The sequence below is a fragment of the Lichenostomus cassidix genome, unplaced genomic scaffold (assembly GCF_008360975.1).
Source record: "Lichenostomus cassidix isolate B80296 unplaced genomic scaffold, HeHo_3.0 HiC_scaffold_36, whole genome shotgun sequence".
Taxonomy (NCBI): Eukaryota; Metazoa; Chordata; class Aves; order Passeriformes; family Meliphagidae; genus Lichenostomus; species Lichenostomus cassidix.
In genome coordinates, this window is record NW_028147270.1 from 1,827,645 (window position 1) to 1,848,953 (window position 21,309).

Below are 21,309 nucleotides of genomic sequence, written 5' to 3' on the forward strand. Positions count from 1 at the left end.
CAGAGGGCGGTGGTCAGTGGCCAGAGTGGCTGGAGAGCAGCGGTCAGTGGCTGGAGTGGTCAGTGGTCAGTCGGTGTGGTCAGAGGGCAGTGGCCAGTGGCCGGAGTGGAGCGGTCAGCGGTCAGTGGTCAGTGGTCAGTAGGGCAGCAGTCAGTGGCCGGAGTGCAGCACTCAGTGGTCAGAGGGCAGCGGTCAGTGGCCAGAGGAAGGCGGTCAGTGGTCAGGGCAGCAGTCAGGGCAGCGGTCAGTGGCCACAGTGGCTGGAGTGGGATGGTCAGTGGTCAGCAGTCAGTGGCCAGAGTGGAGCAGTCAGCAGTCAGAGGGCAGTGGTCAGTGGTCAGTGGCCGGTTTGCAGCGGTCAGTCAGTGGCTGGAGAGCAGTGGTCAGCAGTCAGAGGTCAGCAGTCAGAGGTCAGCAGGCAGTGGTCAGTGGCCGGAGCAGTCGGTCAGTGGTCAGAGGGCAATGGTCAGCAGTCAGTAGGTCACTAGGGCAGTGGTCAGTGGCCGGAGCTCAGCGGTCAGAGGTCAGCAGGTCAGAGGTCAGCAGAGCAGCAGTCAGTGGCCAGAGCAGTGGTCATTAGGTCAGCAGTCAGAGGTCACTAGGGCAGTGGTCAGTGGCCGGAGCAGAGCAGTGGTCAGTAGGTCAGCAGTCAGAGGTCAGAGGTCACTAGGGCAGCGGTCAGTGGCCGGAGCAGAGCAGTGGTCAGTGGTCAGTAGGCGTGGTTGGACACAAACAGAGACTCGCTGGCCGCAGCTCCTGCCTGACCACTGGGGGTGTATTTGCCCTGACAGGCCAGAGAGTTGGCCTGGGGAGAGAGAGAGAGAGAAAGGGGACATCAGTGGGGACACTGGGGACATTTAGGACATTGAGAGCATCAGGGACATTGGGGACATTCAGGACATTGAGGGACATTTGGGGACATTGGGGACATCTGGTCACTCCCAATGCCCATCTACCTTGTCCTTGTGTCCCCAAGTGTCACCTGGAAACTCCTTCCCATCAACTCCCACGTGTCCCACTGTCCCCAAAGTGTCCTCAAGGTGTCCCCAAAGTCCCCAAGGTGTCCCCAAGAGTCTCTGGTCACTCCTAATGTCCATCTAACGTCCCCTACCTTGTCCTTGTGTCCCCAAGTGTCACCTTTGTGTCCCCAAATGTCACCTCAAACCCATTTCCCATCAACTCCCCCATGTCCCCTCAGCCCCAAACTGTCCCAAACTGTCCCCAAAGTGTCCCCAAGTGTCCCCAAGTGCCACCCACCAGGGCTCTCTTGACGAACTCCTCCTGGGCCGCCTTGGTGTTGTCCCTGTGTCCCCAAATGTCACCTCAAACCCATTTCCCATCAACTCTCCATGTCTCTCACTGTCCCCAAACTGTCCCCAAAGTGTCCCCAAGACTCTCTGGTCACTCCCAATGTCCATCTAACATCCCCTACCTTGTCCTTGTGTCCCCAAATGTCACCTCAAACACCTTCTCCCCTCAACTCCACCACCCTGAACCTGTCCCAAAGTGTCCCCAGCTGTCCCCAAGTGCCACCCACCAGGGCTCTCTTGACGAACTCCTCCTGGGCAGCCTTGGTGTTGTCCCTGTGTCCCCAACTGTCACTCCATACACTCATTCCCCTCAATCCCCCATGTCCCCAATGTCCCCAAGTGTCCCCAAGGTGTCCCCAAAGTGTCCCCAAGAGTCTCTGCTCACTCCCAATGTCCATCTAATGTCCCCTACCTTGTCCTTGTGTCCCCAAGTGTCACCCCTGTGTCCCCAAATGTCACCTCAAACCATCTCCCATCAACTCTCCATGTCTCTCACTGTCCCCAAACTGTCCCAAACTGTCCCCAAAGTGTCCCCAAGGTGTCCCCAAGACTCTCTGGTCACTCCCAATGTCCATCTAACATCCCCTGCCTTGTCCTTGTGTCCCCAAATGTCACCTCAAACCCCCTCTGTGTCCCCAAATGTCACCTCAAACCCATTTCCCATCAACTCCCCCTTATCCCCACACGTCCCCAATGTCCCCAAAGTGTCCCCAAAGTGACCCCAAGTGCCACCCACCAGTGCCCTCTTGACGAACTCCTCCTGGGCCGCCTTGGTGTTGTCCTTGTGTCCCCAAATGTCACCCCAAACCTCTCTGTGTCCCCAAATGTCACCTCAGAAACTCCTTCCCTTCAACTCCCACATGTCCCACTGTCCCCAAAGTGTCCCCAAAGTGTCCCCAAGGTGTCCCCAAGTGCCACCCACCAGGGCTCTCTTGACGAACTCCTCCTGGGCCGCCTTGGTGTTGTCCTTCTTGCCGGCCCAGGCCTTGAGCGCCGAGGCCTGCAGGGCGCGGCCGTAGGAGAAGGTCAGCGCCCAGGGCTTGGCCAGCGGGCAGCGGTTGATGGCGTTGAGGTTGATGGACGCCTCCTCCTCGCTCTGACCCCCCGACAGGAACGTCACACCTGCATGGGGACATTGGGGACAGTCAGGTGACATCGTGGGGACATTGTCAGAATAGCCTGGAGACAGTCAGAGAGAGCTTAGGGACATTGGGGACACTGGGGACAGAGGGACAGCGGTTGATGGCGTTCAGGTTGATGGACGCCTCCTCCTCGCTCTGACCGCCCGACAGGAACGTCACACCTGAGGGGACATTGGGGACAGTTGGGGACATCATTAGTATAGCCTGGAGGCAGTCAGATAAAGCTCAGGGACATTGGGGACATTGGGGACAGAGAGACAGAGGGACAGAGGGACAGTGGTTGGTGGCACTGAGGTTGATGGACGCCTCCTCCTCGCTCTGACCCCCCGACAGGAACGTCACACCTGAGGGGACAGGGAGGGGACATCATGGGGACAATGTCAGGACAGTCTGGAGACAGTCAGATAGAGACTAGGGACATTAGGGACATTGGGGACATTGGGGACACAATGACAGAAGGACAGCGGTTGGTGGCACTGAGGTTGATGGACGCCTCCTCCTCGCTCTGACCCCTGACAGGAACGTCACACCTGAGGGGACATTGGGGACATCGTGGGGACAATGTCAGAACAGCCTGGAGACACTCAGATAGAGATTAGGGACATTGGGGACAGAGGGACAGAGGGACAGCGGTTGGTGGCACTGAGGTTGATGGACGCCTCCTCCTCGCTCTGACCCCCCGACAGGAATGTCACACCTGCATGGGGACAGTGAGGGGACACTGTCAGGACAGGCTAGAGACAGTCAGAGAGAGATTAGGGACATTGGGGACAGAGGGACAGCGGTTGGTGGCACTGAGGTTGATGGATGCCTCCTCCTCGCTCTGACCCCCCGACAGGAATGTCACACCTGAGGGGACATCAGAGTGACATGGTGACATGATGGTGACATTGTTAGAACAACCCAAACAGAGCTCAGAGACATTGGGGACAGAGGGACAGAGGGACAGCGGTTGATGGCGTTCAGGTTGATGGACGCCTCCTCCTCGCTCTGACCCCCCGACAGGAACGTCACACCTGGGGGGACATCAGAGTGACACGGTGACATCGTGGGGACAATGTCAGAACAGGCTAGAGACAGTCAGAGAGCACTTAGGGACACTGGGGACAGAGGGACAGAAGGACAGAGGGACAGCGGTTGGTGGCACTGAGGTTCAGAGTCTCCTCCTCGCTCTGACCCCCCTGACAGGAACGTCACACCTGAGGGGACATTGGGGACAGTGAGGGGACAATGTGGGGACATCATCAGAACAGGCTGCAGACAGTCAGACAGAGCTTAGGGACACTGGGGACATCGTGGGACACACAGGTGACACAGAGCTGACAGTGACAGTGACAATGACAATCAAAACGACAGAGGCCTGGCATGGCGGGTGGCATGGTGACAATGACACACAGGTGACAATGACAATGACAATGTGACACTGACCTGGCACGGCAGGTGGCACTGTCCTGCGCAGCGCTGTCACCGTCGCCATGGCGATCTCAGTGACAGTGACAATGACAATGACACAATAACACAGTAACACAATAACACAATGACACAGGTGACACAATGACACAGGTGACACAGAGGTGACAAACCTGGCACGGCGGGTGGCACTGTCCGGCGCAGCGCTGTCACCGTCGCCATGGCGATCTCAGTGACACAGTGACAGTGACAATAACACAATGACACAGTGACAATGACACACAGGTGACACAGGTGACACTGACCTGGCACGGCGGGTGGCACCGTCCGGCGCAGTGCTGTCACCGTCGCCATGGCGATCTCCTCGGCGCTGTACTTGGTGGCACAGGCGTGTCCTGCTGTCACCATGTTGGGCTTCAGCAGTGTCCCCTCCAGGTACACGTGGTGGTCACTGAGGGCCTTGTAGACAGCGGCCAGCACCTGGGGACAGCACAGGGGACATTGGGGACATCTGGGGACATTGGGGATATCCAGGGGACACTTGGGGACAGGGCTAGGGACAGCCCTGGGGACATTGGGGACATTTGGGGACAGCCTGGGGACACTGCTGGGGACACTGCTAGGGTCACTGAGCGCCTTGTACACTGCTGCCAGCACCTGGGGACATTGGGGACATCTTGGGGACACTGGGGACATCTTGGGGACATTTGGGATATCCAAGGGACACCTGGGGACAGGGCTAGGGACAGTTCTGGGGACATTCAGGGGACACTCCAACACCACACCAACCACACACCACACCTGGGGACATTGGGGACATCTTGGGGACATTGGGGACATGCAGGGGACAGTGCTAGGGACAGCCCTAGGGACACTGAGGACACTTGGGGACATTGGAGACATCCAGGGGACATCCAGGTGACAGCCCTGTGGACATTGGGGACATTTGGGGACACTTGGGGACACTCAGGGGACACTTGGGGACACTCAGGGGACATTGGGGACACCTTGGGGACACCTTGGGGACACTTTGGGGACACTTTGGGGACACCTGGGGATACCCCAGGGGACACTGGGGATACTTGGGGGACATTGGGGACACTCTGGGGACACGCTGGGGACACTGCGGTGGCACCCACCTTCTCGGTGACATACTGGCAGGTCTTGAGGTCATGGTCACCGTCGGGGAGGATCTCGGGCTCCACGATGGGGACAATGCAGTTCTGGGGACAAGGGACACCATTGGGGACAGTGGGGACACCAAACCAACCCTGAGTGCCACCAACCCTCTCTAGATGTCACCAAACCCCTTTTAAATGTCACCAAAGCTCTCCAGGTGCCACCAAACTTCCTCGAAGTGTCACCAAACCCTCTCTAGATGCCACCAAAACCCTTTTAAATGTCACCAAACCTCTCCAGGTGTCACTGAAGTCACTCTAAGTGTCACCAAACCTCTCTAAATGTCACCAAACCCTCTCTAGATGCCACCAAACCATGTCTAAGTGCCACCAGAGGCCCTCTAGGTGCCACTGAAGTCACTCTGAGTGTCACCAAAGCTGTTCAAAGTGTCCCCAAACCCCCTCTAAGTGTCACCAAACTCCCTGCAGGTGCCACCAAACCCCTTTTGAATGTCACCAAACCTCTCCTGGTGCTACTGAAGTAACTCTGAGTGTCACCAAATCTCTCTAGATGCCACCAAACCCATTTTAAATGTCACCAAACCCTCTCCAGATGCCACTGAAGTCACTCTGAGTGTCACCAAACCCTCTCCAGATGCCACCAAACCCTCTCTAGATGTCCCCAAACCCCTTTTAAATGTCACCAAACCCTCTCCAGATGCCACCAAAGCTCTCCAGATGCCACTGAAGTCACTCTGAGTGTCACCAAACCTCTCCAGATGCCACCAAACCTCTCCAGATGCCACCAACCCCTCTCTAAGTGCCACCAAACCCCGTTAAGGTGCCACCAAACCCCTCTAACTGCCACCCAACTCCCTCTGTGACACCCTGGTGACACTGTGGGGACGCGTGTCACCTGCTGGCAGATGCTGGCGTAGCGCGCCAGGACGTTGGCGTTCTCCATGATGGCCAGCGGGGTCGGCGTGTGCGCCGAGATCTTGAGCACACAGCGCCACTTGGCAAAGTCCGCGCCGTCCTTCTTGTACTGAGCGCAGCGCTCCATCAGCCCGTCCAGCCCTGGGGACATCACAGGGGACATCATTGGGGACATTGGGGACATTGGGGACAATGGGGATTTGGGGACAGTGGGGACATCATTGGGGACATTGGGGACATTGAGGTCATTTGGGGTCTGGAAGTCACTGAGGACATTTGGGGACACTGGGGACATTAGGGGTCTGGAGGTCATTGGGGTCATTTGGCGTCATTGGGGGCATTGGGGACATTGGGGATGTCAGGGCCATTGGGGACATTGGGGACATTGAGGTCATTTGGGGTCCAGAGGTCATTGAGGACATTGGGGACATTAGGGGTCTGGAGGTCATTGGGGGACATTGGGGACACTGGGGACGTTGGGGACATTGAGGGGATGTTGGGGACATTGGGGACATTGGAGTCATTTGGGATCAGGAGGTCATTGGGGACATTTGGGGACATTGGGGACATCATTGGGGACACTGGGGACAATGGGGTCGTTGGGGACATTGAGAGCATATTTGGGACATTGGGGACATTTGGGATATTTGGGCCATTTGGAGTATTGAGATCCTTGGGGACATTGAGGACATCGGGGGTGTTGGGGACATTGGGGACACTGGGGACATTTGGGTCATTGAGGACATTGAGGCCACCTGAGGACATTGAGATCCTTGGGGACACTGAGGACATTTGGGGACATTGGGGGCACTGGGGACACTAGTGGTGTTGGGGACATTGGGGACACTTGAGGACATTGAGAGCATTGGGGACATTGAGATCAATGGGGTCACTGGGGACATTGGGGACATCAGGGGGACAGGGGACACCGGGAGGACACTGCAAGGACATTGGGGACATCAGGGGACACGACGAGGACACAGATCGGGCTGGCAAGGTGCCACCAAGGACAGGGACAGCGTGGTGGCACTGGGAATGGGGACAGGACGGTGACACCGGGGACAGGACGGTGACATCAGGGACAGGACGGTGACACTGGGGACAGGGCGGTGGCCTTGGGGACAGAGCTGTCACTCACCCTGGGTGGTGGTCTCGCCGTTGGTTCCGGCCAGGGGCACCACGCCCTTGTCCACCTGGGGGACAGTGACAGTGTCACCGGGGTCACCGAGGTCACCGAGGTCACCATGTCCCCATGGTTGGGTCAAGCCAAGAACCACCTCCCACCCCATGTCCCCAATGTCCCCAATGTCCCTAATACCCCCAATGTCCCCAATGTCCCCCAAACCCCTGAGGTCCCCAAACCCCTGAGGTGTTCCCAAAGTGTCCCCGAGAGCCCCAATGTCCCCAAGGTGTCCCCAAGCTCCCCGTGGCTGACCCAGCTCAACATCCCCAATGTCCCCAACAGCCCTAATGTCCCCAATGCCCATGGTTTCCCTCAATGTCCCCAATGTCCCCAACACCCCCAGAGTCCCCAATGCCCCCAGAGTCCCCAATGTCCCCAACGTCCTCAATGTCCCAAACATCTCTGCTGTCCCCTGCTGTCCCCAACATCCCCAACCCCGCTGCTTTCCCCTGATGTCCCCAATATCCTCAACACCCCCAATGTCCCCAAATGTCCCCAACATCCACAACACCCCAATGTCCCCAACACCCCTAATGTCCCCAATGCCCATGGTTTCCCTCAATGTCCCCAATGTCCCCAATGTCCCCAACACCCCAATGTCCCCAATGCCCTCAAGGTCCCCAGTATCCCCCATGTCCCCAATGTCCCCAACATCCCCAACATCCCCCATGTCCCCAACATCTTCAACACCCCCAACGTCCCCAACTCCCCTGATGTCCTCCCCTGTCCCCAATGTCCCCAATGTCCCCAGCACCCCAATGTCTCCAATGTCCCCAACACCCCTAATGTCCCCAATGCCCATGGTTTCCCTCAACGTCCCCAACGTCCCCAACATCCCCAACACCAATGTCCCCAACCCCGCTGCTTTCCCATGATGTCCCCCATGTCCCCAATATCCCCAACACCCCTGATATCCCCCAATGTCCTCACTGTCCCCAATGTCCTCAATGTCCCTAACATCCCCAATATCCTCAACACCCCCAATGTCCCCAACCCCGCTGCTTTCCCCTGATGTCCCCCATGTCCCCAACGTCCCACGTCCCTGATGTCCCCAAAACCCCCACTGTCCCCATGTCCCCAACACCCCCAGAGTCCCCATGTCCCTGAAGCCCTCAATGCCCTCCATGTCCCCAATGTCCCCAACATCCCCAATGTCCCCAATATCCTCAACACCCCAATGTCCCCAATGCCCTCAATGTCCCCAATATCCCCAATGTCCCCAACATCAACACTCCCAATGTCCCCAACACCCCTGCTGTCCCCAATGTCCCCAACATCCCCCATGTCCCCAACATCTTCAACACCCCCAACGTCCCCAACTCCCCTGATGTCCCCCACTGTCCCCCCGGTGTCCCCGTGTCCCACCTTGATGCCCACGAGGGCTCCCTTGTCGCGGATGACCTTGGGGAAGGGACGGCCGTCGTCGGCCTTCTGGTACATGGTCTCGTGGAACAGGATGACGCCGCCGATGCACGGGTTGACGCGGTCATCCGCCGTGAACAGCAGCTGCCGGTACCAGCGCCGGTTCTCCTCCGTGTTCTCAGCGCCCACCGAGCTCAGCCGCTTCGCGATGGAGCCTGAGGGTGGGAAACCAGTATAAACCAGTTAAAATTCACTATAAACCAGTATGGACCAGTTTGGAGTGTTAGAAACCAGTATGGACCAGTTAAAATCACTATAAACCAGGAGGAACCAGTTAGGTTCTCCTCCATGTTCTCAGCGCCCACCGAGCTCAGCCACTTGGCGATGGAGCCTGAGGGTGGGAAACCAGTTAGAAACCAGTATAAACCAGTATGGACCAGTTAAAATCACTATAAACCAGTATGGACCAGTTTAAACCAGTTAGGTTCTCCTCCGTGTTCTCGGCGCCCACCGAGCTCAGCCGCTTGGCGATGGAGCCTGAGGCAGGGGAAACCGGTTAGAAACCAGTATGGAGCACTATGGACCAGTATAAACCAGCAGGAACCAGTTAGGTTCTCCTCCGTGTTCTCGGCGCCCACCGAGCTCAGCCGCTTCGCGATGGAGCCTGACGGTGGGAAACCAGTTAGAAACCAGTATAAACCAGTATGGTCCAGTTAGAAACCAGTATGGACCAGTATAAACCAGTTTGGAGCAGAAGAACCAGTTAGGTTCTCCTCCGTGTTCTCGGCGCCCACCGAGCTCAGCCGCTTCGCGATGGAGCCTGAGGGGCGGGAAACCAGTATGGACCAGTTAGAGACCAGTATGGACCAGTTAAAATCACTATAAACCAGTATGGACCAGTATGGAGCAGGAGGAACCAGTAGGAACCAGTTAGGTTCTGCTCCATGTTCTTGGCGCCCACCGAGCTCAGCCGCTTCGCGATGGAGCCTGAGGGTGGGAAACCAGTATGGACCAGTTAGAGACCAGTATGGACCAGTTAAAAATCACTATAAACCAGTATGGAGCAGTAGGAACCAGTATGGACCAGAAGAACCAGTTAGGTTCTCCTCCGTGTTCTCGGCGCCCACCGAGCTCAGCCGCTAGGTGATGGAGCCTGAGGGGTGGGAAACCAGTATGGACCAGTTAGAGACCAGTATGAACCAGTATGGACCACTATGGACCAGTTAGGTTCTCCTCCGTGTTCTCGGCGCCCACCGAGCTCAGCCGCTTGGCGATGGAGCCTGAGGCAGGGGAAACCAGTTAGAAACCAGTATAAACCAGTATGGACCAGTTAAAATCACTATAAACCAGTATGGACCAGTATAAACCAGGAGGAACCAGTTAGGTTCTCCTCCGTGTTCTCGGCGCCCACCAAGCTCAGCCGCTTCGCGATGGAGCCTGAGGGGCGGGAAACCAATATGGACCAGTTAGAAACCAGTATGCACCAGTTTGGAGCATTAGAAACCAGTATGGACCAGTATGGACCAGTATGGACCAGTATGGACCAGTATGGACCAGTATGGACCAGTTAGGTTCTGCCCTGTGTTCTCAGCGCCCACCAAGCTCAGCCGCTTGGCGATGGAGCCTGAGGGTGGGAAACCAGTATGGACCAGTCAGAAACCAGTATAAACCAGTATAAACCAGTATGGAGGAGGAGGAACCATTATGGACCAGTATGGACCAGTTTGGGCCAGTATAAATCACTATAAACCAGTAGAAACCAGTTAGGTTCTCCTCCGTGTTCTCAGCGCCCACCGAGCTCAGCCGCTTCGCGATGGAGCCTGAGGGTGGGAAACCAGTAAAAACCAGTATGGACCACTATGGACCACTATGGACCAGTATAAACCAGTCTGGACCAGTATGGACCAGTATAAACCAGTCTGGAGTGGGTGGAGCCCAGCACTGGTTTGTGGTTTGGTGTCTCAGGAGGTCTCAGTGACACCCTGAAGTACACCCATGTCATCCCAGTATGAACCAGTATGAACCAGTCCAAACCAGTACTGACCAGTGCTCTCATCAGCAGCCAGGATGCCCTGTAAGGTTCCCCAGCCCCATTCCCAGTACAAACCAGTATAACCAGTACAAACCAGTACTGACCAGTGCTCTCATCGGCAGCCAGGATGCCCTGTAAGGTTCCCCAGCCCCATTCCCAGTACAAACCAGTACAAACCAGTACTGACCAGTGCTCTCATCAGCAGCCAGGATGCCCTGTAAGGTTCCCCAGCCCCATTCCCAGTACAAACCAGTATAACCAGTACCCACCAGTGCTCTCGTCAGCAGCCAGGATGCCCTGTAAGGTTCCCCAGCCCCATTCCCAGTATAACCAGTACAAACCAGTACAAACCAGTACTGACCAGTGCTCTCATCAGCAGCCAGGATGCCCTGTAAGGTTCCCCAGCCCCATTCCCAGTATAACCAGTACAAACCAGTACCCACCAGTGCTCTCGTCGGCAGCCAGGATCCCCTTTCCCGGCGCCACGATGCGCTGGGCGATGTCGGCCAGCTCCTTCTTCTGCTCGGGGGTCAGCGCGGGAACCGGGGGAGCCATCTCGAGAGCTGGGGATGATGTCATTGTGACGTCATCGTGACGTCATCGTGACGTCATGGTGACGTCGTGGTGAGGTCAGGGCGGCGCGGTCACGCCGCGGTGATGTCATTGCCGGGGGTAGGAGGAGGGAGGGAGGAGGGGAGGAGGAGTGAACTGGGAGGGGACTGGGAGGGACTGGGAGGAGACTGGGGCAAAGGCAGTGAACTGGGAGGGACTGGTTTGTACTGGGAGGGGACTGGGAGGGACTGGGAGGGAACTGGGAGGGAACTGGAAAGGATTAGAGGTCACTGGGAGCACTGGGATGGACTGGGAGTGAACTGGGAGGGAACTGGGAGGGACTGGGAGTGAACTGGGAGTGAACTGGAAAGGATTAGAGGTCACTGGGAGCACTGGGATGGACTGGGAGGGAACTGGGAGGGACTGGGAGGGGACTGGGGCAAAGGCAGTGAACTGGGAGTGAACTGGGAGGGAACTGGTTTGTACTGGGAGGGAACTGGAGGGGACAAGGAAGGACTGGGAGGGGACTGGGGGCCCTGGGAGTGAACTGGGATGGACTGGGAGTGAACTGGTTTGTATTGGGAGGGACTGGAAAAGATTAGAGATCATTGGCAGGACTGGGATGGAACAGGGAGGGAACTGGGAGGGACTGGGAGTGAACTGGGAAGGATTAGAGGTCACTGGGAGGGAACTGGTTTGTACTGGGAGGGAACTGGGAGGGAACTGGGAGGGACTGGGAGGGACTGGGAGGAGACTGGGGCAAAGGCAGTGAACTGGGAGTGACTGGGGGCACTGGGAGTGAACTGGGTGTGATTAGAGATCACTGGGCAGCACTGGGAGGGACTGGGAGGGAACTGGGAGGGACTGGAAAGGATTAGAGGTCACTGGGAGTGAACTGGGAGCAGATCAGGAGGGCACTGGAGTGAACTGGGAGGGACTGGGAAGGATTAGAGGTCACTGGGATGGACTGGGAGGGAACTGGGAGGGAACTGGGAGGGACTGGGAGCAGATAAGGAGGGCACTGGGAGGGACTGGGAGGGACTGGAAAGGATTAGAGGTCACTAGAAAGGACTGGGAGGGACTGGGAGTGAACTGGGAGTGAACTGGGAGCACTGGGAGTGGATCAGGAGGGCACTGGAGTGACCTGGGGACAAAGGCAGGGAACTGGGAAGGACTGGGAGGGAACTGGGAGCAGATAAGGAGGGCACTGGGAGGGAACTGGAAAGGATTAGAGGTCACTAGGAAGAACTGGGAGTGGACTGGGAGTGATTAGAAAGCACTGGGAGGGCACTGGGGGCACTGGGAGTGAACTGGGATGGACTGGGGGCACTGGGAGCAGATAAGGAGGGCACTGGGAGTGAACTGGGAGTGAACTGGGAAGGATTAGAGGGCACAACAAACAACACACAAACAAACAAAAACAAAAACAACAAACAAACAACACACACAAAAACACAAACAAAAAACACCATGGGATGGACTGGGAGGGAACTGGGAGGGACTGGAAAGGATTAGAGGTCATTGCGAAGAACTGGGAGGGACTGGGAGGGACTGGAGTGAACTGGGAGTGAACTGGGAGCACTGGGAGCACTGGGAGCAGATCAGGAGGGCACTGGAGTGACCTGGGGACAAAGGCAGGGAACTGGGAGGGAACTGGGATGGACTGGGAGTGAACTGGGGACACTGGGAGGGCACTGGGGGGACACTGGGAGATCCCAGGGGGACTTGGGGTGACACGGAGGTGACCCCAAAATTTGGGAGGGAAAACCCTAAAATTTCTATAAGAAAAACCCAAAATTTTTAGGGTAAAAACCCCAAAATTTGGGAGGGAAAAACCCCAAAATTTCTATAGGAAAACCCCAAAATTTTTAGGGAAAAACCCCAAATTTTTTAGGGTAAAACCCCAAGATTTTTAGGGTAAAATCGCCAGGATTCAGAGAGGGAAAACCCCAAGATTTGGAGGTGGAAAACCCCCAGAATTTCTAGAGAAAAACCCCCACAAGTTTTAGAGGAAAACCCCAAGATTTTTAGGGAAAAAAAACAGAATTCAGGGAGGGAAAACCCCAAGATTTGGAGGTGGAAAACCCCAAAATTTCTATAAGAAAACCCGCAGCAGTCAAAGCAGAAAAACCCCAAAATTTTTTGGGGTGAAACCCCAAGATTTTTAGGGAAAAACCCCAAGATTTTGAGGAGAAAACCCCAAGATTTGGAGGCGGAAATACCCAAATTTTTTAGGGAAAAACCCCAGAATTCTTAGAGGAAAAGCCGCAGGATTTAGAAGAGGAAAATCCCAAGATTTGGAGGTGAAAAACCCCAAAATTTTTAGGGAAAAAACCCCAGGATTTGGGGGGAGAAACCCCAAAATTTTTAGCGAAAAACCCCAGAATTTCTATAAGAAAACCCGCAGCAGTCAAAGCAGAAAAACCCCAAAATTTTTTGGGGTGAAACCCCAAGATTTTAAGGGAAAAACCCCAAGATTTTGAGGTGAAAACCCCAAGATTTTTAGGGTAAAATCGCCAGGATTCAGAGAGGGAAAACCCCAAGATTTGGAGGTGGAAAACCCCAAAATTTTTAGGGAAAAACCCCAAGATTTTTAGGGAAAAATCCCAAAATTTTTAGGGTAAAACCCCAAAATTTCTGTAAGAAAACCTCAAGATTTTGAGGGGAAATCCGCAGTATTTGGAGGTGAAAAACCCCAAGATTTTTAGGGTAAAACCCCAAAATTTCTACAGAAAACCCGCAGCATTCAAAGCAGAAAAACCCCAATTTTTTGGGGGGGTAGAAACCCCAAGATTTTGAGGGGAAAACCCCAAAATTTCTGTAAGATAACCCCAAGATTTTTAGGATAAAATCGCCAGGATTCAGAGAGGGAAAACCCCAAGATTTGGAGGTGGAAAACCCCAAAAGTTTTAGGGAAAACCCCCAAAATTTGGGGGGAAAAACCCCAAGATTTTTAGGGAAAAACCCCAAGATTTGGAGGAGGAAAACCCCAAAATTTTGAGGAGAAACCCCAGAATTTTTAGAGGAAAAGCCGCGGGATTTAGAGGGGGAAAACCCCAAAATTTGGAGGTGAAAAACCCCAAGATTTGGAGGAGGAAAATCCCAAAATTTGGAGGAGGAAAACCCCAAGATTTGGAGGTGAAAAAACCCAAAATTTAGACGTGGAAAACCCTAAGATTTTTAGGATAAAATCGCCAGGATTCAGAGAGGGAAAACCCCAAGATTTTTAGGGAAAAACCCCAAGATTTGGAGGAGAAAAATCCCAAGATTTTTAGGGGAAAATCCCAAGATTTGGAGGAGAAAAACCCCAGAATTTCTAGGGAAAAACCCCCAGAAGTTTTAGAGGAAAACCCCAGAAGTTTTAGGGGGAAAACCCCAAGATTTAGAGGGAAAAACCCCAAGATTTTAAGGGAAAAACCCCAAGATTTGGAGGAGAAAAACCCCAAGATTTTGAGGGAAAAACCCCAAGATTTAGAGGAGGAAAACCCCAAAACTTTTAGGGAAAAAACCCCAAGATTTGGAGGAGGAAAACCCCAAGATTTTGAGGGAAAACCCCCAGAATTTTTAGGGAAAAACCCCAGGATTTTTAGGGAAAAACCACAGAACTTTTAGGGAAAAACCTGAGATTTTTTAGAGAAAAACCCCAAGGAATCAGAATAGAAAAACCCCAAATTTTTTAGGGTGAACCCCAAGATTTTGGGGGTTCAAAGTGTCACCAACCGGAGTGTCCTGAGTGTCCGAACTGCTCGGGAATCCAACCGGCAATGTCCGGAGAGCTCCAAACCCCAAAACTTTTAGGGAAAAACCCCAAGAATTTTTAGGGGAAAATCCCAAGATTTGGAGGAGGAAAACCCCAAAATTTTTAGGGAAAAAACCCAGAATTTTGGGGGAAAAACCCCAAGATTTAGAGGAGGAAAACCCCAAGATTTTGAGTGGAAAACAGCAAGATTTAGACAGGAAGAACCCCAAGATTTGGAGGAGAAAAAACCCAAGATTTGGAGGAGGAAAACCCCAAGATTTGGGGAGAAAAACCCCAAGATTTTTAGGGAAAAACCCCAAGATTTGGAGGAGGAAAACCTCAAGATTTTGAGGAGGAAACCCCCAGAACTTTTAGGGAAAAACCACAAGATTTTTAAGGAAAAACCCAGGTTTTTTAAGGAAAAACCCGCAGAATTTTTAGAGAAAAACGCCCAAAATTCAGAGCAAGAAATCCCCAAATTTTTTAGGGTGAACCCCAAGATTTTAGAGGTTCAAAAAACCACCAACCGGAGTGTCCGAAGTGTCCTGAGTGTCCGAACTGCTCGGGAATCCAACCGGCAATGTCCGCAGAGCTCCAAAGCCTAAATTCCCCTCGGAGCTCCGCCCAGAGAACTTCCTTCCTTCCTTCCTTCAAGGGCGAGTCAAGGAGGAGCAGCAGGAAGAGGAAAATGGGGAATAAAACAATAAAAACTCCTCCCGGGTGGAGTTTGAACCCCGACAGTGGAGGTTGAACCCCGAAATGGGACTTTGGAATGGGAAATTGGGGTTGGTGCCACGGCGGGGGGGAGTTTGGACCCCAAATTGGAGATTTTCACCCCCAAATTTGGGGTTTTCGCCTCCAAATTGGAATTTTTCACACCCAAAACTGCGATTTTTACCTCCAAATTTGACTTTTTCACCCCCAAAACTGCGATTTTTACCTCCAAATTTGACTTTTTCACAGCCAAAACTGCGATTTTCACCCCCAAATTTGGGGTTTTCGCCTCCAAAATTGTGATTTTCACCTCCAAATTTGACTTTTTCACACCCAAAACTGCAATTTTCACCCCCAAATTGGAGTTTTTCACACCCAAATTTGCTATTTTCGCCACCAAAACTGCAATTTTCACCCCCAAATTTCACTTTTTCACACCCTAATTTGCCCTTTTTGCTCCCAAATTTAGCTCTTTCACCCCCAAAACTGCAACTTTTGACATTTTGACATTGCAAAATTTGACATTTTTACCCCCAGATTTGTGATTTTCTCCTCGGTTTTGAACCTTTCTGACTCAAATCTCACTTTTTCCTCCCCAAAAATCTCCCTTTTTGTGTCAAAATTGACTTTCAAATCCCAAATTTGCCACCCACGAACCAAAATCTGCCTCTTTTCACCCCAAAATTTGCCTTTTTTCACCTCAAAATTTCTCCCCTGCACCCCAAAATCTGCATTTTCTCCCCAAAATCTGCATTTTCACCTCAAAATCTGCATTTTCACCCCAAAAAATCTCCTTTTTTTACCTCAGGATTTCCTCCCAACTCCCCAAATTTGGGATGTTTAACCTCAAAATCTTCATTTTAACCCCAAAAATCTCCATTTTTTTACCCCAAAATCTCCTTTTTTTTTACATCAGAATCTCCTTTTTTCCTCATTATTTCCTTCCTACACTCAAAATCTGCTTTTTTAACCCCAAAAATCAGCATTTTTACCTCAAAATCTCTTTTTTCCCCTCAGGATTTCCTCCCAAACCCCAAAATTCGCATTTTTACCTCAAAATCTGCACTTTTTACATCACAACTCCTTCCCAACACTCAAAATCGGATTATTTTCTCTCAAAATCTGCTTTTTTAGACCAAAATCTGCACTTTTCACCCCAAAATCCGCACTTTTTACCCCAAAATCTGCACTTTTTAACTTCAGGATTTCTTCCCAAACCCCCAAATCTGCTCTTTTTACCCCAAATCTCCATTTTTACCTCAAAATCTGAACTTTTTACCTCAAAATCTGCACTTTTTACCTCACGATTTCCTCCGACGCCTCAAAATCTGCTTCAGACCTCAAAATATGCACTTTTCACCCCAAAATCTCATTTTTTACCTCAAAATCTGCACTTTTCACCTCACGATTTCCTCCCAAACCTCAAAATCTGCTTTAGACCCCAAAATCCGCACTTTTTACCCCAAAATCCGCACTTTTTACCCCAAAATCTGCACTTTTTACCCCAAAATCTGTGCCTTTCATCGCAAAATCTGCATTTTTTAACTTCAGGATTTCTTCCCAACCCCCAAAATCTGCTCTTTTTACCCCAAAATCTCCATTTTTGCCCCAAAATCTGCACTTTTTACCTCAAAGCTTGAACTTTTTACCCCAAAATCTGCACTTTTTACCCCAAAATCTGCAATTTTAACCTCACGATTTCTTCCCGCACCCCAAAATCTGCACTTTTAACCTCAAAACTTGAACTTTTTACCTCAAAATCTGAACTTTTCCCCTCATGATTTCCTCGCCATCCCCAAAATTCGCCTTTTCAACCCCAAATTTCCGCTCTTTCTCCCCAAATTCTTCCTCTCCCACCCCAACCTCACCCCCTTTCCCCTCACGGTTCTCTCCCCGACCCCAAAATCCCCATTTTTCACCCCAAATCTGATTTTTTATCTTAAAATCTGCCCTTTTCACCTCACGATTTCCTCCTGCACCTCAAAATCTGCTTCAGACCCCAAAATCCTCACATTTTACCCCAAAATCTGCACTTTTTACCTCACGATTTCTTCCCGAACCCTAAAAATCTGCTCTTCTTACCCCAAAATCTCCATTTTCACCCCAAAATCTGCACTTTTTACCTCAAAGCTTGAACTTTTTACCTCAAAATCTGAACATTTTACCTCACGATTTCCTCCCAAACCTCAAAATCTGCTTCAGACCCCAAAATCCGCACTTTTTACCCCAAAATCTGCTCTTTTTACCCCAAAATCTACACTTTTTACCTCAAAATCCGCACTTTTCACCTCAAAATCTGATTTTTTACATCAAAATCTGCCCTTTTCACCTCATGATTTCCTCCCACACCTCAAAATCTGCTTCAGACCCCAATATCTGCACTTTTTACCCCAAAATCTGCAGTTTTTACCCCAAAATCTGCACTTTTAACCTCACGATTTCTTCCCAAACCCCAAAATCTGCACTTTTACCCCAAAATCTGCACTTTTTACCTCAAAACTTGAACTTTTTACCTCAAAATCTGAACTTTTCCCCTCACGATTTCCTCGCCATCCCCAAAATTCGCCTTTTCAACCCCAAATTTCCGCTCTTTCTCCCCAAATTCTTCCTCTCCCACCCCAACCTCACCCGCTTTCCCCTCCCGGTTCTCTCCCCGACCCCAAAATCCCCATTTTTCACCCCAAATCTGATTTTTTACCTCAAAAGCTGAACTTTTCACCTCACTATTTCCTCCCGCACCTCAAAATCTGCTTCAGACCCCAAAATCCGCACTTTTTACCCCAAAATCTGCAATTTTTACCTCACGATTTCTTCCCGCACCCCAAAATCTGCAGTTTTTACCTCAAAACTTGAACTTTTTACCTCAAAATCTGAACTTTCCCCCTCACGATTTCCTCACAACCCCCAAATTTCGGCTCTTTTCCCCCAGATTTCGCCTTTTCAACCCCAAATTTCCGCTCTTTCTCCCCAAATTCTTCCTCTCCCACCCCAACCTCAACCCCTTTCCCCTCACGGTTCTCTCCCCGACCCCAAAATCCCCATTTTTCACCCCAAATCTGATTTTTTACCTCAAAATCTGAACTTTTCACCTCACGATTTCCTCCTGCACCTCAAAATCTGCTTCAGACCCCAAAATCCACACTTTTTATCCCAAAATCCGCACTTTTTACCCCAAAATCTGCACTTTTAACCTCACAATTTCTTCCCAAGCCCCAAAATCTGCCCCTTTACCCCAAAATCTGCACTTTTTACCTCAAAACTTGAACTTTTTACCTCAAAATCTGAACTTTCCCCCTCACGATTTCCTCGCAACCCCCAAAATTCGCCTTTTCAACCCCAAATTTCTGCTCTTTCTCCCCAAATTCTTCCTCTCCCACCCCAAGCTCACCCCCTTTCCCCTCACGGTTCTCTCCCCGACCCCAAAATCCCCATTTTTCACCCCAAATCTGATTTTTTACCTCAAAATCTGAACTTTTCACCTCACGATTTCCTCCTGCACCTCAAAATCTGCTTCAGACCCCAAAATCCGCACTTTTTACCCCAAAATCTGCACTTTTTACCCCAAAATCTGCACTTCCCCCCCAAATCTCCTTTTTCACCTCAAAACTCGAACTTTAAACCTCAAAATCTGCTCTTTTTACCTCAAAATCTGCACTTTTTACCTCAAAGTCTGCGCATTTCATCTCAAAATCTGCACTTTGTAACTTCAGGATTTCTTCCCAAACCACAAAATCTCCTCTTTTAATCCCAAATTTCCATTTTTACCTCAAAATCTGAACATTTTACCTCACGATTTCCTCCCGCACCTCAAAATCTGCTTCAGACCCCAAAATCCGCACTTTTTACCCCAAAATCTGCACTTTTAACCTCACAATTTCTTCCCGCAACCCAAAATCTGCACTTATTACCTCAAAACTTGAACTTTTTACCTCAAAATCTGAACATTTTACCTCACGATTTCCTCCCACGCCTCAAAATCTGCTTCAGACCCCAAAATCTGCGCCTTTCACCTCAAAATCTGCACTTTCGCCCCCCAAATCTGCAGTTTTTACCCCAAATATCCTTTTCCACCTCAAAACTTGCACTTTTTACCTCAAAATCTGAACTTTCCCCTCACGATTTCCTCACAACCCCCAAATTTCGGCTCTTTTCCCCCAGATTTCGCCTTTTCAACCCCAAATTTCCGCTCTTTCTCCCCAAATTCTTCCTCTCCCACCCCAACCTCAACCCCTTTCCCCTCCCGGTTCTCTCCCCGACCCCAAAATCCCCATTTTTCACCCCAAATCTGATTTTTTATCTCAAAATCTGAACTTTTCACCTCACGATTTCCTCCTGCACCCCAAAATCTGCACTTTTTACCCCAAAATCTGCACTTCCCCCCCAAATCTCCTTTTTCACCTCAAAACTCGAACTTTAAACCTCAAAATCTGCTCTTTTTACCTCAAAATCTGCACTTTTTACCTCAAAGTCTGCGCCTTTCATCTCAAAATCTGCACTTTGTAACTTCAGGATTTCTTCCCAAACCACAAAATCTGCTCTTTTAATCCCAAATTTCCATTTTGACCTCAAAATCTGAACATTTTACCTCATGATTTCCTCCCGCACCTCAAAATCTGCTTCAGACCCCAAAATCCGCACTTTTTACCCCAAAATATGCACTTTTAACCCCAAAATCTGCACTTTTCGCCTCAGGATTTCTTCCCGCACCTCAAAATCTGCACTTTTTACCTCAAAATCTGAGCTTTTTACCTCAAAATCTGCTTCAGACCCCAAAATCCGCACTTTTTACCCCAAAATCTGCGCTTTTTACTCCCAAATCTGCACTTTTAACCTCACGATTTCTTCCCAAACCCTAAAATCTCCTCTTTTACCCCAAAATCTGCACTTTTTACCTCAAAACTTGAACTTTTTACCTCAAAACTTGAACTTTTTACCTCAAAATCTGAACTTTTCCCTTCACGATTTCCTCGCCATCCCCAAAATTCGCCTTTTCACCCCCAAATTTCCGCTCTTTCTCCCCAAAATCTTCCTCTCTCACCCCAAGCTCACCCCCTTTCCCCTCACGGTTCTCTCCCCGACCCCAAAATCCCCATTTTTCACCCCAAATCTGATTTTTTACCTCAAAATCTGAACTTTTCACCTCACGATTTCCTCCCGCACCTCAAAATCTGCTTCAGACCCCAAAATCCGCACTTTTTACCCCAAAATCTGCACTTTTAACCTCACGATTTCTTCCCAAACCCCAAAATCTGCTCTTTTACCCCAAAATCTGCACTTTTTACCTCAAAACTTGAACTTTTTACCTCAAAATCTGAACTTTCCCCCTCACGATTTCCTCACAACCCCCAAATTTCGGCTCTTTTCCCCCAGATTTCGCCTTTTCAACCCCAAATTTCCGCTCTTTCTCCCCAAATTCTTCCTCTCCCACCCCAACCTCACCCCCTTTCCCCTCACGGTTCTCTCCCCGACCCCAAAATCCCCATTTTTCACCCCAAATTCCTCTCCCCACCTCCGCTCTCCGCCGCCCTCACCGAGGCGTTAACGGCGCGGAAAGCGTTAACGGTGATTGGTCGGTTAACGGCGCTCTGCGCCATGACGTCACCGCGCTCCGCCCACAAGGGGCGTGGCCTTAAAAGGGCAACGCCGCGCTGAGTCACTGTGGGGCCCACAGGGGGTTTTGGGGTTTTTTGGGGAATTTTGGGGAATTTTGGGGTTTTTTGGGGTTCCGGATGGAATTTTGGGGATCCGAAATAAATGTTGGGGTTCCTGAGGTGTTGGCCCTGAGGGTTTTGGGGTGTCTGAGGGGTTTAG

At 51.3% G+C, this 21,309-nt stretch overlaps 1 protein-coding gene and 4 long non-coding RNA genes across 8 annotated transcripts; all 5 read right to left on the bottom strand.

Moving 5' to 3' along the window:
• Positions 1–529: 529 nt before the first annotated feature.
• On the bottom strand, positions 530–11,056 carry ALDOA (aldolase, fructose-bisphosphate A). 4 transcript variants are annotated; one of them, XM_085044578.1, is made up of 9 exons: positions 10,937–11,056; positions 8,465–8,676; positions 7,055–7,109; positions 5,897–6,057; positions 5,002–5,085; positions 4,168–4,342; positions 2,233–2,432; positions 708–805; positions 530–544 (listed from the first exon to the last, which is right to left on the bottom strand). In XM_085044578.1, exons 1-8 carry the CDS (start codon positions 11,046–11,048, stop codon positions 710–712), a joined length of 1,095 nt encoding a protein of 364 aa, XP_084900704.1. In that variant the 5' UTR covers positions 11,049–11,056; the 3' UTR covers positions 530–544; positions 708–709. The 4 variants fall into 4 exon arrangements, 3 of the variants coding, with proteins under 3 accessions (XP_084900704.1, XP_084900705.1, XP_084900706.1); XR_014847353.1 differs by lacking the exon at positions 530–544 and adding an exon at positions 2,047–2,118 and having other exon boundaries at positions 692–805; positions 2,151–2,432; XM_085044580.1 differs by lacking the exons at positions 530–544; positions 708–805; positions 2,233–2,432 and adding exons at positions 3,002–3,099; positions 3,604–3,651.
• On the bottom strand, positions 1,304–1,995 carry LOC146423832 (uncharacterized). The gene is made up of 3 exons (XR_014847355.1): positions 1,957–1,995; positions 1,518–1,601; positions 1,304–1,393 (listed from the first exon to the last, which is right to left on the bottom strand). It is a non-coding gene; the product is annotated as an uncharacterized LOC146423832 (long non-coding RNA).
• On the bottom strand, positions 5,112–5,783 carry LOC146423833 (uncharacterized). The gene is made up of 3 exons (XR_014847356.1): positions 5,585–5,783; positions 5,461–5,543; positions 5,112–5,418 (listed from the first exon to the last, which is right to left on the bottom strand). It is a non-coding gene; the product is annotated as an uncharacterized LOC146423833 (long non-coding RNA).
• A 132-nt stretch (positions 11,057–11,188) lies between the features above and the next one.
• Positions 11,189–13,036, bottom strand: LOC146423834 (uncharacterized). The gene is made up of 4 exons (XR_014847343.1): positions 12,527–13,036; positions 12,265–12,335; positions 11,931–12,066; positions 11,189–11,447 (listed from the first exon to the last, which is right to left on the bottom strand). It is a non-coding gene; the product is annotated as an uncharacterized LOC146423834 (long non-coding RNA).
• Positions 13,037–15,543: 2,507 nt separating this feature from the next.
• Positions 15,544–21,309, bottom strand: LOC146423835 (uncharacterized). Its single transcript, XR_014847354.1, has 15 exons — positions 20,618–21,309; positions 20,370–20,432; positions 19,939–20,226; positions 19,449–19,590; positions 19,196–19,365; positions 18,957–19,071; positions 18,567–18,750; positions 18,218–18,360; positions 17,601–18,032; positions 17,458–17,538; positions 16,859–17,272; positions 16,771–16,818; positions 16,022–16,645; positions 15,830–15,967; positions 15,544–15,640 (listed from the first exon to the last, which is right to left on the bottom strand). It is a non-coding gene; the product is annotated as an uncharacterized LOC146423835 (long non-coding RNA).

Bases quoted from the DNA above. Each gene is read 5' to 3' on its own strand.
- ALDOA (XM_085044578.1), bottom strand. From the start codon at position 11,048: ATGGCTCCCCCGGTTCCCGCGCTGACCCCCGAGCAGAAGAAGGAGCTG. The intron at 4,343-5,001 runs GTGGGTGCCACC...TGCTGTCCCCAG, and splicing joins GCCAGTATGTCACCGAGAAG to GTGCTGGCCGCTGTCTACAA. The intron at 2,433-4,167 runs GTCAGTGTCACC...GTCCCCATGCAG, and splicing joins GGTGCCACCCGCCGTGCCAG to GTGTGACGTTCCTGTCGGGG.